Source organism: Globicephala melas, chromosome 9 (genome assembly GCF_963455315.2).
Source record: "Globicephala melas chromosome 9, mGloMel1.2, whole genome shotgun sequence".
NCBI classification, from domain to species: domain Eukaryota; kingdom Metazoa; phylum Chordata; class Mammalia; order Artiodactyla; family Delphinidae; genus Globicephala; species Globicephala melas.
Window position 1 is genome coordinate 94053908 of NC_083322.1, and position 18348 is coordinate 94072255.

Sequence of the window (18348 nt, forward strand, 5' to 3'; positions counted from 1 at the left end):
TCCAGTGAGGGATCTGGAGTACAAGGAAGGGACCCAGGGACTTCTCCAGCCCTTCTCTCCTAGGTTTCATGAACTGGGGGCCCGGTCAGCATCTTTATGCAGTTAGTCACTTCACGGTGACATGCCAACGCAAACACTGCCCGAATACCAGCCTAAACCATGTTTTCACAGGCAACACACATGCACTTAGCAGCCGGTAAATACCTTTACACTTTTTACTTTTATATGGAGAAGCACTAACACTTTATTGAGCATAATTTTTAAGCTAATTCCCCCAACTGTTTTATGAAGTAAATACTATTACTATTCTTGTTTCAAGAGAAGGAATGTAACATGCCTAGTGTGGAAAGCAGGTTTTGAACCCAGGTCTGTCAGCTTTGAAACGCAGTGCATCGTACTATAGCAGGAGAACAGTGGTCAGCCAAAGTTTTCTTTCAGATAAGGTGCTATTTCTTCTTACAAAATCATCACCATCATCCTCATTGTCACCATCCTCATCCTCATTGCCATCACCATCATTATCACCATCACCACCATCGTCATCACCATCACCATCACCATCATCACCATCACCATCGTCATCATCACCATCACCATCACCATCATCACCATCACCATCATCATCATCACCATCACCATCGTCATCATATCTCAAAAGCTGACCTGCATATTTGGTCTGCTTTGCTTTGACCTTAACCATATTTCCCACGTTTCCCAGAAGGCTTTCTGGGTACCCCTCATACACTCCTTCCTCTTCTGAGCCCCGAAAATCACAACTACACTCTATGGCTTCATGAGGTCCAACTTTACATTGTTTACTATGCTTTTATGTTTACTTGTCTCCCCCTCCCAATGAGAAGGACCACTCCAGGAGGCTCTGGTCTAAGTCGCGCTAGCAGGTGCCCACCGCAAAGCTGGGGCAGTGGGTAGTATGAAGGTTGCACCCAGGCCCTCTTCTAGTGAGTTGCTGTGTGTCAGCTCATACTTTTGCTGACAAACAAGAGGATACGTGGTATCAGCAAGATCTGCTATTGGCAAGTAAACTTTAGTGAGGTAGGCAGCCCAGCCCAAAGTGACACCATCTTCTCTTGTATAAATTGCGTCCATACAGAATATTCCAGGGAACTAATTATTAGCAGAATCCAGAATCTCACCTAGAGTATCATTCAGAACCAATCAAAAAGCTTTTGATAGAAAAATCCTCCCCAAAAGGCAGTAAACAGTTATTCGGATGAAGGTTTTGATGAAATATTTCATGGGGTCTAAAACGGATGAACAAATTTAAGAAAGTAACTAAGATATGATTCGATACCCATTGTATCTTATTTAAAATATTGATTTGTTGTTCTTCATTCACGGGTGAAGGAGCATTAGTAAAGAGAGAATTTTAATAATACAACCATTGCTCAAGTAATTAACATACCACCCCCTAGAAAAATTAACCACAATTGTTCCGGAGTGCACTTAATCTACAGAGTTGGAGGACTTCGGAAAACATACAGTGAGTACCTGTCTGCTGCGAAACCTCGTCCATGGCAGGCTTTGCATCATCCTTACCCCCCTGCCTCTGCAGCTGCAAGTGGGGAAGAGCGCAGCTCAGCACCCCAAGTGACTGCCGGCCAGTAGGTTTGTACCTGAAATGAAACCTGCCTGCCATTCTTAGCCTAAGGACGATCCACTTTGAACCCTTCCCTTGCTTTTACTAAAACCAAGGTTGGAAGAGGTGAAATGTCTCGGCCAAGTCCCATCCGTTAGAACCACACTGGGGGAAGAGAACGGGATCTCCAGCTTCGGTCAAATGCACACCTCAGTTCAGCAACAATGAATATGAAATAAGCCTCAGAGCTAATACACAGAGGCCACAAAACCCAACAGCGCCACTGCCCACCCCTCCCCCACTCCGCCCTGCAAAACACAAATACATGAAACAGAGAGACGAGTCACCTCTTTGAGACCCTCTGTCTGTTTCTCATTAGGCCTCCTGCATGAGATCTCTGTTTGGCCTTGGACGTGGGGGACGGCACTTATTTTCACGGCTGTTTCACAGTATGATAAGTGAGAAAATAACGTTCTAAAGGGTCAAATGGTTCCAGGGAGGTCATCCCAAGGGTCAGGGCAGAGATGGCGCTGCCACTCAGAATTCCGCTGGTGCCGGGAGGCTCTCACTGGTGGACCACACAGCCCTCCATGCCCCCCACTCAGTCTAATCTCCCGAGTGTCTTTATGGGAACAATTTCTGCAGGTGCAATTTAGCCAGTAACTTGAAAAAGAACGTGACCCCTGGGGCACGATTGTCAAAGGATGGCTTTGAAGTTGCTGGTTCTTCGTCTACATTTTTCCATGCAGTTATTTCCAAATAATTAGAGTCACTAAATTAACTAGCATCGATGTAGGGAAAATGAGATCAAAATCTTCACTCCTTCATTTTAGGTTTCATGTGCACACAAATCTATGTCTGCCTCTTATCGGAGGCCCCGATCACATCTTAAACTCCATCTTCTCTTAGGGAAAGATACACAATGCAACTTACGCAAAGGGATCAAAATTAGCTGGAAAACATTTAAAATGCAAATTTGGGAACACGGTATTAATATGAAAGTAATGTCTTCACCACATCCTAACACGCTCCCGTATTCCTACGGACGCATCAATTCTTTGCAGATTAGGTGTGCTTCCTTTGTATCTAAACCTCTACGATATTAAGAAGAAAGCCTTTCATTTTCATGCTGCCGATGTACAGAATGTGTGTTCACATGGCAGCAAAGGTGATTATAACTGTGTTCTTCTCATAAAGGAAACTTCAGCACGCTTTTAGAGATCAAAATCCGCAGCATATGAAAGCATTTAAAATCCAAGGAGGTGGCTAATCATTGTACAAAAGGGTGAATTTTTGACACCACGTTTAAATGATACAAATGAAGGAGTACAGCGACGTACATGCCACCCAGTTGAAGCTGGGGACTCACATAAACACCTCTCGTGTTCTCTGCTGTTCGGCCCTACAGGCAGGAGACAAGAGCCCGCACAGTGTAACTGCCCAGGCCCTCCCTGCAGATAAGGTTATTCTTATCTGGAATAAGCGGAATAAAACTGGTAAAAAAATAATTTGACCTTTGGAAAGAATATTATATGTGTTATTCCTTAAACGGGAAGAAAGGGTTGGGTTGGTGTAATAGAAGTTAAGCGAATTACAGTGACAGAGCAAACAGGTGGGCATTAGCTATGGTGATTATACTATTTTTACTCTTTCGGATACCAGCAGTTATGTTTTCAAGCATAACTAGACGCCTGGCAGTGGTGACGCACACCGAGGTACATGTTCCTCTTTCTTCACATGTATTCCTTTCTCCTCTTCTTAAGCCTCTCAGAACATCAGTGGTACACACAACGCCATTCAGAAGCAAAGGACCTGAGACTAACTTGGGCTGCAGGCAATGCATGCTGGATATTTTTCAAGCATCCAAGGGCCAGAGCTGGAACTGTCTTCCGGGACAGAATGAATGCAAGAGGGAAACGGGTCTCAGGAAGGTTGGGAAACCTTTCTCATCTCTGTGAGAAGCAAGGCCAGCAGACAGAATTTGAGTTGGTTTCCATAGTAAAAAAAAGCTAAACCAACAAAACAAAACAAAAACAGAAACCGCACTGGGCGAACCGATATTCTACGACTTTCAGAATCAGATATAAGAGTCGTGCGTTTGGGAATATATAATGCACGACAGCAAAAAAAGAGGATCTAATTCATTTGGGATTGAAGGGGAAGTGTGGACTCTTCAAATTATTTTGAGATGTTAGACTCTGCGCTTTCCAGCCATCAAGGGAAGAGAAATGGCTGGCATCTTGACAAATCAATAATAAATTCCGTCTTAATCGAAAGCACTTTAATTAATTTTTGTACTCTATATCCTTCTTACTCTCTTATTTTAACTGCTACTAAGAAGGGGACAAAGTACAACAAAAAACCAGCTAACAAAAATATACATCTGTCTCCTTAGCTTCTGGGCATACAAGTAAATTTATGACACATTTAATACTAGCTGGAGAGTCATGAAGCCCAATTATAATTATCTTGCTGGGAAGAGAAATTAATTAAACATCCCAGTGAGAAAGACTCCACGGCAAACCTGGAATCAACACACTACGGGAGAAGGACAGGGGCTTGAAATAGAGGAGAAGAGAAGGCAAAGGCAATATTTAGCCCATGTGTTCGGACAGTAATGGGATGGGGTCATCTTTTCAAGAGAACACGGAGTGCATTACGCTGAAAATGAGACTACCTGGCGGGCAAAGTCGGCCGAGTCCCTAATTCTCCTCTTCAACTCTGATTTGCTAATGCGAAACACATGTCTCCCTTCTGCACCAAGTTCAAATGACTCTGGAATTCCAACCGTGCAGCTCAGCGACTGAACCAGAACAAGGGGAGAACTTGTCAGGATTTAAGAGCTTTCAGCAAAGCCCTTCAATTGCAGCCAGCACCCTATTCCACGGGAGGATATCAATTATAGATAGTGACTTGCTTTCGCAGGCAGTCGGGACTGTCAGACACTAGATAGACAACCATGAAGAATCATGAATCTTTCTATTAACTGTAAGAGGGGGAAAAAGAATGGGTCATGGCTATAAATAAGGCAGAGCATCAGAATGGTTTAACACCTTGCCTCTTGGTTGTGTGTAGCAGGAAAATTCAACTAATTCACAAAATGTCCTCTCTCCAAGGAGAGTCATAGCAATGCAAATAGTTCATGCTTCCTCTGTCCTTAAAAAACTGGTTTTTGCCACTGGTCTTTTTTCCATCTGCCACCCAAGTAATTAGGTGGATTTCAACTAGCTATTCATTCAGTCTACAAAAAATAATACACCAGGCCACTGCCGAAGCCACCAGATTCACCGTGAGTAGGAAGGCACTTATATGTCTGTCACGTGAAGTAAAATCAATTTACACGTACAAATTTGGAATTTCTACACGTCAGATAATGAGTGAAAAGGCAGAGAATAAGCGATATAAACCAGCATCTTTATTTACGTTACTGTAAGTTAAAATTTTTAATTCACTTAACTAAGTTTCCTTAACTCATATAATTTATCTCAGACTAAAATTAATATCGTAAAGATAATACATTGGATTTTCTCCTAATCCTGACACGCATTTCTTCTTGCCAATTTGGAATAAAAAAATTCCGGTGTATATGTAATTCATTTCCTAGTTTTTGTAAGAAAGCAGACAACATGGTGGCCATTTAGTTGACAGGTTAAGCAGCCTTGCCTTAAAACTACTCAGATCTCTCTATTAAAGCATCATCCCTACCTAAAACCTTTTGCCACTGAGATTAAATACAAATACCTGCAATAACCACTGTCTTTGAAAAGCTTTCACGTGACACAGAAGGCAGGGAAAATGTGATGGTATAACCACAACCCCCCAACATGTTATCTCAAGACTGGCCTTTGATGAGGAACACAGTTTCTTTTAAACGTAGACTTGGAATTTCCTTCCTCATTTGCTAACAGCTGAACAAAAATCACAGCGCTCCTTGGAAACTGCAATGACTTATCCACAGAAAAGGCACCATGAGACCGTGTCCTCTCTCAGAAGGATGTTTTAAAAGGCAAGCAGCACTGCCTGGCAGCATCTCGTTTATGACGGCAGGTTTTGTGCCACCAGTTCTTCTCATGTGCGATGTTCACTCACTCTATCACTGAGGGTATTCTTGGCATTCTTTCTTCTTTGGGTTGATTTCCCCACATTAAAAGAAAAATTCCAAGCTTTTTTTTTTTTTTTTTTCCCTTTAGTGTTACAATGTCTGTGGTTTCCATTAAAACAATCAGCAAGAATAAAAGGCTGTTAAGTCAGGCTTGGCTTAAAAATAACACTTGCATCAAATTAAAGAGAAAGAATCAAATTAAGTTCATGGAAAAATCTGGAAATATACCTTAATTAAAAACACTTGACTTTCTAGTTTCTTGCTGTGCAGAGAAATCTAGAATTCTCTCTATACTATTACAAGGAGACATGATCAAAAAAGAAATGGGGGGGGGAAACCCTGAGGTCATGGTAAGCCCTCAAAACATTCTGTATATGATGGATCTCAAAACCTGGCAAACCATATATCTGACACTATAATGTAACTGCAGCATGTGGTATATATTAGAGGATAAGAACGAATAGGAATTGTATAATCTTAGTGTTTAAACGGAGGAGGGTTATCAAGCGATATAGATCATCTAAAAACAAAAAGTGAGTGTAAAAGTAAAGAGGCTGGAATGGGGGTGTGTATGGTGTGTGTAGGTGATGGGGCGGGGGGGTCATGAGGAAGTTACTGTCAGATTTGCTGTCATATTTAAAGCTTATGAAAGGGCTACACACAGCAAACCATCCCAATGCCTTAATGCAACCCTGTGCTTTGACATCGTGTCATCCTTGATGATGCGAATGCCCTTCCATCTCAACTGCTCCTGGCCCCATGTGCCAGGGAGATTCTACTGGCCTGAGAAAGTACCAAACAAAGACGAAGCACGGGCCAAGGAAACAGGGCTAATGAGGTATGTAGATGGGGGTACCCTGCATTATTTGAGATAACTGGCAAGGGAGTACGGGAAAGACTTCTGAATCTGGTGTGGGAAGGCGAGCTGAGGTTCTCAGTCGGACCACATTGCAGTTTTCAAAAATATACATCATTAGACACATTTTAAAATATATATTGCTTTTTCCACGGAACTGTGAGGCCCGCAAGGATTGGCTTCAAGTCAAGAAACTGTGCTAACGGCTTATCGCAAACCATTACCCACTTCTCACAGCAAGTACCAACTGACGCCTAAAATCATGGGAGACTCCTTAGCTGGTGAGGGTCGGGGAGGGGAAGGGAGGAGGGAGGAAAAGGACTTCCCCCACCTCTATGATTTTTTCGATTGCTACTGGGTCTTGGTTAAAATCAAACTTGGTTAAAAGGTTAATAATAATTCATGTCCAGCTTACTATTACTCAATAACCATCAAAGTCGCTAACTCAAAACAGTGTTTTCTCGCTTATGGGATCAGAGTCATTACACTCTCTCTTGAAGACGTTATTGAATTTTACACTCAGCTTTAGCTGACTGAACAGGTCAAGCACCGTGGCTCAGAGTTCTCTTTATTCTCAGAAAGTCATCAAGCCCCCTCCAGTTTGCTAGGCTGCTAGCTGAGAAACTTGACTCAGCATGGGGTCAGGGGAACTGACCCCGCAGGAAAGGTCACATAGCTGTAAAGCCCCCTTCCCGGCCCCCTTCACTCACATGCACCAGCTGCTCCTGGGTGTCGAACTCCCGAGAACAGCCCTCCCAGTGGCAGTTTGTCTCGTAGATGACTTCAGGCTCCTGTTTGCTTTCTTCTTTGTCCCCTTCCTCCTTCACCAGGGTTGTCCCTTCAGGCTGTTCCTGAAAGGCAGGGGTGGGGAAGGGAGGAGAAAGAGAGACAAAATCAGACACGATGGGACGGCAGACAGAAGAGAAAGGGAACTCTGCTCACTATTATGTAACAACCTAAAGGGGAAAATGCATAAATGAATCACTTTGCTGGACACCTGAAGCTATCACGACATTGTTCATCAACTCTACTCCAATATAAAATAAAAAGTCAAAAAAAAAAAAAAAAGAAGAGAAATGAAAAACCTGATGTAGGCTTGTCTTCCTCCGGATGCAATTTTTTGGGGGGAAAATAAAATAGAGCCCAAGTCTATCAGCTGGGTTTTGTGAATTGAAGAAACCAAAGATGGAATCATTTGTGTGCATTTTTTTCAGATTTACTCAATATGCCTTCGAAGGTTGTTAACTTGTGATTAAAGGCAACGGTCCAAACCAGAATGTCGGTAAGGTATTGAGGCCAAACTTTGCTGTCCTGAATACCAAGGTGAGAGCAACCTAAGATGTCATCTCTTAAGAAAAGTAATGAAACTAGGTGATGGAGTCTTTTATCCAAAAGGCTGTTCTTTCGGTTAAATTCTTTTCAGCATATTAATTTGTTTATTCTCCTATGTTGGAATCCAGGGAAATGGTTTACTGCTAATTCTGTTTCTGTTCTCCCTGCCACTGGAGGCTGTGAGAGGCACTGTGTGGATTTCTACAGGGATGATGTCTTCTGGGCTCACCTTCCGGTCTCCAAGCGTACACTCCCTGCCCAAGAACCATAGCATCTAAAGCTTGTCGGTAAAGTCTTTTCTAGTCTTCTAAGGCAGCTTTGCAGAAATGAAAAGACAAAGGATTTCCAGAATTCTGGGAGATGATGAGGTGTGCAAATTCGGGATCTAATCTGAGGTTAGATGGTAAAAGCTGTATACAAGTGTTTAGGCATAACCAGCAACATGCAAGAAGAAGGATGGCTCTCAGAGCCCATGACACCCATTCGTTCCATCTTCCAAGTGCTCCCTAAAAAGGAAACGTGGGCTTAAGCACTCTCAGGTTGGGGCTGAAGCAGCCTGAACATTGCAAGGTCCAGATTCTGTGGACATCCAGACTCTCGTCCAACCCCTATCTCTGGGAATTATACTCATTGAGCTCCGTATCAGGCCCAGGGAACCTACAAGATAGGATTACGAGCAGAATCTACACATTCTTTTTTTTTAAATTAATTAATTTATGGCTGCGTTGGGTCTTCGTTGCTGCACGTGGGTTTCTCTAGTTGTGGCGAGCGGGGGCTACTCTTCGTTGAGCTGTGCGGGCTTCTCATTGCGTTGGCTTCTCTTGTTGCAGAGCACAGGCTCTAGGCGCCCGGGCTTCTGTAGTTGTGGCACGCGGGCTCAGCAGTTGCATCTCGTGGGCTCTAGAGCGCAGGCTCAGCGGTTGTGGCGCACAGGCTTAGTTGCTCCGCGGCATGTGGGATCTTTCCGGTCCAGGGCTCGAACCCGTGTCGCCTGCATTCGCAGGTGGATTCTTAACCACTGCGCCACCAGGGAAGCCCGAATCTACACATTTTTAAAATTGAGGCTCAGGATCTACGTAACAGCAGAGACAAGACTGGAATTTTTTAAAGTTGTCCTTTCAGGACTTGGGGTAAAGAACAAGAATCTAAGTAGCCTTAGGTTAGGTTAGTTGTCGCTGGATCCCTCCTGGCTATGCAGGGTCTCCTGGCCAGTAGCAAGTGGCAACATAAGAAAAAATAAGAACATGATCATTATAAGGAATATCCCTGGTCTGCCCAGCTCAGGCTGAGAGCCAGGAGCTTGTAATTCTGGCCCAAGATCAAGGCCAAGGACTGAAGCCCGTTCACATCCCTGGTCAACAATAAACACATCCACCCACTTACTCCAGTTTATACCCCACAAAGCTGCCTGCGTTTTCGTGTGCCTGCTTCTGAGCTGGAGAAACAAACCTAGTTGTACTCCAGCCCTGGCCTTTTGTTAAACGTGTGGGTAACGCCCAAGGCCAAGAACGCGGTAGACAAGCCAATGCTGTGAAAAGACGGTAGACAAGCCAATGCTGTGAAAAGACGCCAGGCTGGAGGGAGCCAGAGCCGGCGCCTCCCTCACCTGCTGGCCCCGAGGCCCCGGGCTGGGGAGGTCTTCATCGGCTTTGATCTTGGAGCGTTTATTATGCACCAGGTCGCCGGTGCTGGTCACGGCGGACTCACTCGTGGGCTTGTTCTGTGGGTCACATTGGCAGGGACAGAGACAAAAATTAACTTCGGATCAATGAGTAGCACCACAGCTAAAACACACAAGTCGAGAATAGCGAGCGTCCTTGGCACCAGAATGACGACAGATAGGGCTCGTATTTGCACGTAGCAGAGTTCAGAACATGTGTTCAGAGCCAGGACATACTGAAAAAATGGTACAAATGAACTTATTTACAAAACAGAAATAGAGTCACAGATGTAGAAAACAATCTTATAGTTACCAGGGGGGAAGCGGGGGAGGGAGGGATAAAGGGGAGATTGGGACTGACATATACACACTATTATATATAAAACAGATAACTAATAAGAACCTACTGTATAGCAACAGGGAGCTCTACTCAGTACTCTGTAATGACCTACATGGGAAAAGAATCTAAAAAAGAGTGGATACATGTATATGTATAACTGATTCACTCTGCTGTACGGCAGAAAGTAACACAACACTGTAAACCAATCATACTCCAATATATATATATATTTTAAAAGCCAGGATATACATTCATGAGACAGCTCTTCGTTTTTAACTCTTAAGTAGCAACTCCCTGGGGCTTTTTAAGGCTAGAGGAAAAGAGCTGGGATCCAGGCTTTAACGAACTCTAATAGTGCAGGGGAAAGGGACCGGATGACAGCAACCCACTCATGGGATGTATTTTTCCTGAATGGGCTATAGACAGCACAGGGTCAGAGGGAAGCCCGAGGCTGAAATGACTCTAGTGGAAGAAGCTCTCGTTTCTTGAGGAGCATACACACGGCACAGAATCTGAAGATGACAGCCCTGGGTTGGGACCACAGGCTGCAGGATGGAAGCGGTGAGGATGCCACTGGCCTGCGCGTATTCATAGCTGATGTGGCCCCGTGGCTCTCCTCTATGATTCCCAAGACAGACCAGGTCATCGAGCTGTCTCTCTCACCTGTGAGGACTCGGAAGGGCCGGAGGTGACCTGGACAGGGTTCAGAACCGTAGGGATCCCGGGAATAGGCCTCTGTGTCGGGAAAGTTGGGGCGGGGTGGATGAGCGGAGGGCTGTGTCCAAAGGCCGAGCCTAAGCTCTGCTGTCGGCTTAAGATCTGCTGATGCATATGGAGAGACACGGGTGCAGAAGGGTAGGTGAAGCTCAGGGCAGGGCTGCGGGTGGGAGATAAAGGGAAAACCATCATTTACACGGGACACAGAGACCAGTGCACCTTTATACCTAGTTTTTTGTCCCCAAATCGCATCAGGGCTGTGCATTTAAATTAGAAGGTAAAAATGATCGACGAACATCTTGAAACTTCCTAGAGAAAGCTGACGGCTCAGACAGGACACGCAAGGGCGTTGGCACAGACACGCAGACCTGAGATAAACTTCAGCAGAACGGAAGCAAAAGGCATCGGCTCAATAACAACTATTTATTGCAATAACACACTTTCTATAACAAAGAGAATGGGTGACTACATGCTTTATAGTACTTTTCTCAGCTCCGCATCCCACACGTTCCCGTGCGCGGAGCAATTCTTTTCATCTATGCTCCCCCTGCACGCTTTCATAAGTCTCCAGATCTTATTACAAGAAGAAAGAAAATCAATTGGTTAAATGTGTTTTGAACACCATGCTTGTCATATCACTCATTTGTTTGTAAAGATGGAAAGCTTGGTTCATCCTGAATGCCACCTAAAGAATTTCCATCAGTGCCGTCTGGTTACAGAAGCTGATGGATTAACCTCTCCTGGCTGGAATCGGTGATCAATGGGCTTTGATTGAGGAATATTCCAATGGGAGAGCATCCGCTCCCTCTTGCAGCTAAGGAGCATTAAATGTCTATTAACGCCCATTATACATGCTAATGCCTGTCACCACTTCATTATGCCAGAGTATTTCCCGGGCTACAGGAAGTTCTAAGGAAGTCACACCATCACCTAAAGATTTCTGGGCTAGTGGGCGGTGCCAAATCGTCCTCTGCACCACCATAGTTTAGGAATCCAATCCTCTTAAAAGAAAGAAGCGCTCTCGAGGAATCTGCCGATGGCTTAAAAAAATGCGTGAAACACTGTAATGGCATTTGTGAAAATTTCTTCCTTTAAAAACACTCAGTGGGGGGGGAAAAAAAAAGATATATATATATATATATATATATATATACACGTAGATATTCTCTCCATCCTGCTGTGTAAGGCCCAGAAAGAATCAGGGTTTCTTGCAAAGTCAAAGGCAGAATTCGTGCAAATGTCCCAATCTGGTGGGTTAATTACTATTGCTGTTAAGCGCATTAACTGAGACTATAATAATTACAATAACAAAATTCAAACCATTTCAACAACTTTAAGTAATAACGCCGAAGACATACTCCCTTCATTAATGGGACTCCACGTTTTGCCCATTTGACTACAATCCACAAAAAGGTGGTTTCAATGGGATTACATTACTATTATTCCTACGGAGAGCCTTGCATTACAATAGCTTGCCCATTTAAGACTGAATATCATTAAGAATGCCCTAGGAGAATTTCACAGGGCTTGGAGGAACTCTCCTTTCATTCTGTATTGTATTTCTTTAATAAAGGAGAGCAGAAACCTGGTGAAAACAGTCATTGTTCACAGTAAGTTAGGGAGAAATCACTAATAATATTCTGTTTCTGCAGCGCTATAGTTTCTGCCAGTGTTTCGGAAAGCAACCATGAATGATTACAGCAAGACTCAGCTAAGGTAGCTGTGTGGATGATTGATAGGGCGTTAATCAAAAGATGCATATCTGCCTCAGAATTTGTTCACAAGCTTTCTTCTAATAGCTGATTTCATGTTCACTGAGCTCTATGCCAGTTTGTCCAATTTATTTTTTGGTGTACAAGCCATTCATCAAAAAACACAATGATTTAACCCACCCCTCCCCTTTCCTTTTGGTGAATGGGTATTACTAAGTGTAACCACCTTATTCTGTTCATTAAAAAAACAAAGGAAAACTAAAAGACCCCACTACACACATATTTATAATGTGATATGGACTTTGCACAAACCTCCCTGCATCTTTCCTGAGTTTCATGAGCTTGAACGAGCAGGTGGGCTTGGGAAGGGGGTCCCTTGGGTCATGTACACCTCTCATTCTGGGGGGCCCAATATTGGGGGGCTCAAAAAAGTCAGGACCCAATAAAGAAGCCAGACCATTCGAGAAAACGTTTCACAAAGCAGAAAATGCCCTCAGTTTTGTATGTAATGCAATTTACAAATGTTAAGAGCCAGACAGAGCAGGTCGATTTTTACTTTTAAAAATATGTAGAAGACAAAAGGAAGAACCAGCTTTGGTGCTGCAGCCCCTGTCCCCAGGTGCAAAGTCTCTGATCTCAGATGCAGGAGAGGCTGCGACAGCTTTCAACCCATGTGGGTAACATCCCCTTTTGGGGCTGCGTTTTTGCTGGTCAAACCAGGGGACAGGAATAAACCTTCCCTAAAATCCATGTCAACTATCAGATTCCAAAGGATATGAGAACATACAGGATGGACCAGCGATTTTTAGCAGTCCCTGATTATTCATAAGGAGGGACTGCCAAGGGAAACCCTCTCTCCTCTGCGTGCAAAGAGCTGGGCAACAGTGCTCACAGGGGAAGACCTCGTGTCACCCCACAAGAGCGGGCGCTGTCATCAGCTCCTAGAAGGAAGGCTGCTTGCTCCGGATTACAAAGCCTATGCATGGAAAGAACGTCCGAGAACTTCCCACCAGTGGTGGGGGGGCCAGGGGATCGGGGCCACCACCCCCTGCTCTCTGACCCCAAGTGAGCTGTCTTCCTAAGCTCTGCATCCGGGTACTTGCTGTGTCTTTCCAGAGGCCAGCCTAGCTGCTTCCTTTTGGTCACTCAAATTCCAGCTTAGGTGTCACCTCCTCAGACACAGGGACCTCCTAAGCCTGAGGCCCCCATCAAAACAAGCCCCCTCTGCAGCTCCTCGCCCCATGATGCTCTGCTGTTTGACACTTGTATTCTCACTGCAGGATGAGGCTCTCTGAAACCATATTCTCTCCCTCCCTCTGCAATGGAAGGTCTAGGGGATCTGGGCTCTGGTCTGTCTTGTCCCCCACTGACCCCTGGTGCCCGGAACACTGCCTGGCACGGGGCAGCCCCTCGAGATGAGTCAGTGAGTGACCGAACCACCCCCATTAGGTTTGAGTTTCTTGCTGCTGCTGCAACACATCACCACAAACTTCGTTGTTTTAAAACAAAATACGCTTGCCATCTTAGAGCTCCAGAGGGTCAGAATTCTCAGATGGGTGGGCAGGACTGCGTTTCTCTGGAAATCCCTGGCACCTGGCCTCTTCCCGCTTCTAGAGGCTGCTTCCATCCGCGGTTCACGGTCCCACCTCAACCCAACCTCCTCCTCTGATTCCCTGTTAACTCCAACACCCCCCTGCCTCCCTTTTATAAGGACCCTTGTGATTATACTAGGGCCACCTGATCATCTCCTCATCTCAAAACCCTTAACTGGACACCAACGATTACCTACTGCATGATTCCACTGGCAAGTTCAAAACTGGGGAAAACTGGGCCACACGCTGTAAGTTCAGATGTGTTAAAGTCTATGTGGTAACCTTTGGAGGTAACCTTTGGTATCCAGCTTCTTTGGTCACAACTGTGTTTGTGATATCTTTTCATGTTGCTGCATTGAGTTGAGCTCCAATCATTTCCTTTGCTGAATAGTATCTTAGAGTCTAAGTATAGCACGCTTGCTATGTACGCTCCTTATATGTTCTATGCACGTTCTTTTCCTGCATCTCACCGTGTTGTGGTTTGCTATTACACACAAAGCTGCTACGAAGACTATTAAAAAAACAAATAAACAAACAAAAACTCTTAACTGAATCACAGCTACACAATTCTTTCGGCCCTGTAAGGTGATATATTCACAGCTTCCGGGGAGTAAGATGTGGACATCTTTGGGGGCCATTATTCTGCATACCGAACTCAGAACAGTCACTTCAAAGAAAAGCAATCTGACAACGTGTTTATAAAACAGCACAAAGGTAGTAACAGTACAAAGGTCCTCTGTGCATTTTTATAGAACTTCAGCTGCTGAGGAGAGACTGCTGGTTTACAGAGGTCAGAATTTTTTTTGAAAAGTAAATTCTCTTTTTAGAAGCCCCGAAAAAAAATCTTCCTAAACAGTTCATGTATTCGTTCCATAATTTCCTAGAAATACAAAGTATTGACATTGTTGAAAAATTTTATACATCGCTTCTGTCTCCTCTCAAGAAGGACACAGTCGGGCTTCCCTGGTGGCGCAGTGGTTGAGAGTCCGCCTGCCAATACAGGGGACGTGGGTTCGTGCCCCAGTCCGGGAAGATCCCACATGCTGCGGAGCGGCTAGGCCCGTGAGCCATGGCTGCTGAGCCTGCGGTCCGGAACGGGAGAGGCCACAACAGTGAGAGGCCCGCGTACAGCAAAAAAAAAAAAAAAAAAAAGAAGGACACAGTCTAGTCTAAAACATGGTCCACCTGAACTTTATGACCTCAAAGCCTTTACATTTCTGCTCACCCTGTTCTTTTCTCTGGATCAACTGAAGAGCAATTAAGTTTATGTTTTGATTTTTGAATTCTCTTCACTCAACATTTAATCAAGTATAATTTAAAAAAATTTTATAGCATTTACTTCTCTTCTAGATGACTACATGAGAGATGGGATAATTAAAAACACACGTTTATAAGAATGTGACTTGCAATTGTTAATCTATATTTAATCGATAAGATCGCTAGAAAGTGTCAGATGGCCCAGATCTTCCCAAGCAATGTGCTAACACAGTCACCCAAAAGTAAGTGTTAGGGAGGATAGGAAAAAGAAGTACCAAGGTGATAAAGTCTGAGGAATACAGCCCCGGGGGTCCCTGGAACTGCTTAATACTTGAATGTGTTATGTCCCAGCCCCGATATGGTTCGTAGCAACATTTGGAGGAGATTTTAGAGACTAGCGTTCCTCACAGAACACTTGGAGAAACAGTCTTCTAGGACAACAGTTAGAACAGTCTGCAATAACCTATATGGGAAAAACATCTGAAAATGAATGAATATATGTATATGTATAACTGAATCACCGTGCTGTACACCTGAAACTAACAACACTGTAAATCAACTCTACTCCAATAGAATTTTTGAAAAATTATAAAAGGAAGAAAAAAGAAAGCCAGAATAAATTAATTCAAATGTTAATCTGTCCTGTATTTTTCTAAAAAGCAGAAAATGAGAAAAGTGTGGATTTTCGATCTCTGACTATAGTGTGTGTGGTGTCCTCCCACCAAGTATAATTTTCACCCATCAGAACCGAGTTACGGCTACTGAAGTCCTAGTTTTATAAAATACCTTAAAGGAGCACTCGTTACATGGTAGGCAGTGACTTGGGGACCGAACGCTAAATAAGGGTAACTACTGAGGTCAATTTCCCTTTTATTCTTTGCTCTGAGCTGAGTTAAAAGTGATCGGCAAATCGCTGTCTGAGTGGGAACTATTTCTTCTATTTTCCAAAAATTTAATGTTAAAATTCCCAAAGTCTGAATCGTTAAGAAAGTTTTGACGTATTTATTCTCCAACACAAATCCGAAGTAACATTTTGTCAATACACTTTTCAAACTGGGGTCAAATTTTGCAAACCGGGTCTTATTTCTGAATATTGCAGTAAATAGCCCAGTAACCCCTCCCTTATCTGGAACTCTTCTGTCTGGGAATCTCAACAACTATGCTCAATCTGGTTGAAATCTGGGGTGTAATTAGAAAGACAGGATGTTAAACAACTAAAATAAACATCATAATATGTTTAACTGAATAACTGAATCAATTTGCTATACAGCAGTAATTAACACAACAACTGTAAATCAAATATACTTCGATAAAAAAATTTTTTTAAATAAAAAATAAATATTGTCAAATCCACACACTCATTCATTAATTCAACCAGTTTTAGCTGAGTACTTTCTACAGATCCCTTTTATATATCCAAAGAATAAAATAATTATTTGTAACTGGAAAGTTACACATTAACTATAATCAATACATACAACTTTGAGATTCATAATCACGACTGACTTTCACAACAAACATTATTTTTTTCACACCAAGGAAGTGATGTGCGTCAACATTTGTACAGAGCCTCTCTGATCAATCTGTAAATTCACATTTAATTACAGAAATGCTATATTAGTGGGGGACACTAAAAGTTCATACTGTAGAAGATCATTTGTTAAGATGTATTCAACCCTATTATACATACAGGCATTTCAAAGTCATTAATATTCAAGTCAAAAAGATAAAAACCAATTAAAATAGCATGTGAGACAATCCTGAAATGTCTTTTAAAAACACTTCAGGAACTCTGCATATGGTAGAGGATAAGAGGATGGGGGATGGGCTGGATAACTGAATACCAGTACAATAAATAAAGCAGCATGATGTGAGCCGCTGTAGTCCTTCATATCGGGAGGGCAGATAGAGCCAATTACAATACTGAAGAGGTCTGTTTCTAACTAAAAGTGAATGTCAAAAAACTCGGGGGAATTCCCTGGCGGTCCAGCAGTTAGGACTCTGCGCTTCCACTGCAGGGGGCACGGGTTCCACCCCTGGTCAGCGAACTAAGATCCCACAGGCCGTTCAGCATGGCCAAAAAAGAAAAAAATAAATCGGAAGTATAAGAAAGATGGCAAGAGGATGGATCACCCAGCCACCGCATGCTTACAGGTAAAAGTTTCTTTTTATTGTTTAATGATGTCAAGCCACGTGGCATTTACCCATTTTCAAAAAAAAAAAAATCATAGTTTTTCCTTAGAGCTGCATGGAACATCTCCTTCCACTGAGTCTCAGGGCTGGGGTTCCTCTGTGCTAATGTGGGGAAGGACGAGGGAGGTTGCCGGGAACTCAGCCGAAAGGCTCATCATCAGTTTCCAGGTTCATCTCCGGAAACCCTCCCTGACCTGGAGGACCAGGCATGGAGCTGGGCTGGCCTGAGATTGATGAGAGAATTAAACCAGAGCAGAGCCCTGACATGGGTGGTCACGGGAAGGCCTGAGTCACAAAGGCACCATCTCTTACCCAAAGTGAAGAGGAGAGAAGAGTATGTGGCAGCTATATATTCTTAGGAAGAGTTTTAAATGTAAAATCAATGCTAACGACCTATACACACATTTTTTTTCAACTGCCCTAGTTGGTCAGTTTTCTTCAGATGTGAATTTTTAAGACTTCCTTAAAAGAAACTCATGTGATGCTTTTATAATGTATTTCTTCAGGTCGGGCATTGGATTAAGAAACTTCATGCTGCAGTCTAAATGTCCATCAACAAACGAATAAAGAAAGAATATGTGGTATATATATACAATGGAACACTACTCAGCAATGAAAAAGAATGAAATAATACTATCTGCAGCAACATGGATGGACCTACAGATTATCATACTAGGTGAAGTCAGTCAGAGAAAGACAAATATCATGTGATATCACTTATATGTGGAATATAAAACATGCTGACACAAATGAACTTATCTACGAAACAGAAACAGACTCATAGGCAAAGAGAACAAATTTATGGTTGCCAAAGGGGATACCAGGAAGGGGGCAGGGGAGAGATAAATTAGGAGTTTAGGATTAACATGTACACGCCACTACATATAAAAGAGGTAAACAAGGCCCTACTACATAACACAGGGAACTACACTCAATATCTTGTAATAACCTACAATGGGGCTTCCCTGGTGTCCGCCTGCCGATGCGGGG

At 43.4% G+C, this 18348-nt stretch overlaps 1 protein-coding gene across 2 annotated transcripts in view; it reads right to left on the minus strand.

Moving 5' to 3' along the window:
• GLI3 (GLI family zinc finger 3) overlaps window positions 1-18348 on the minus strand; it is a 286648-nt gene that overhangs the window by 58548 nt on the left and 209752 nt on the right. For both annotated transcript variants that reach the window (XM_030871185.2, XM_060304841.1), the window contains 3 exons: window positions 10551-10764; window positions 9494-9607; window positions 7266-7406 (listed from right to left, as the gene is read on the minus strand). In XM_030871185.2, coding sequence (XP_030727045.2) covers window positions 7266-7406; window positions 9494-9607; window positions 10551-10764 — 469 coding nt within the window. The remainder of the gene's footprint in view (window positions 1-7265; window positions 7407-9493; window positions 9608-10550; window positions 10765-18348) is intronic.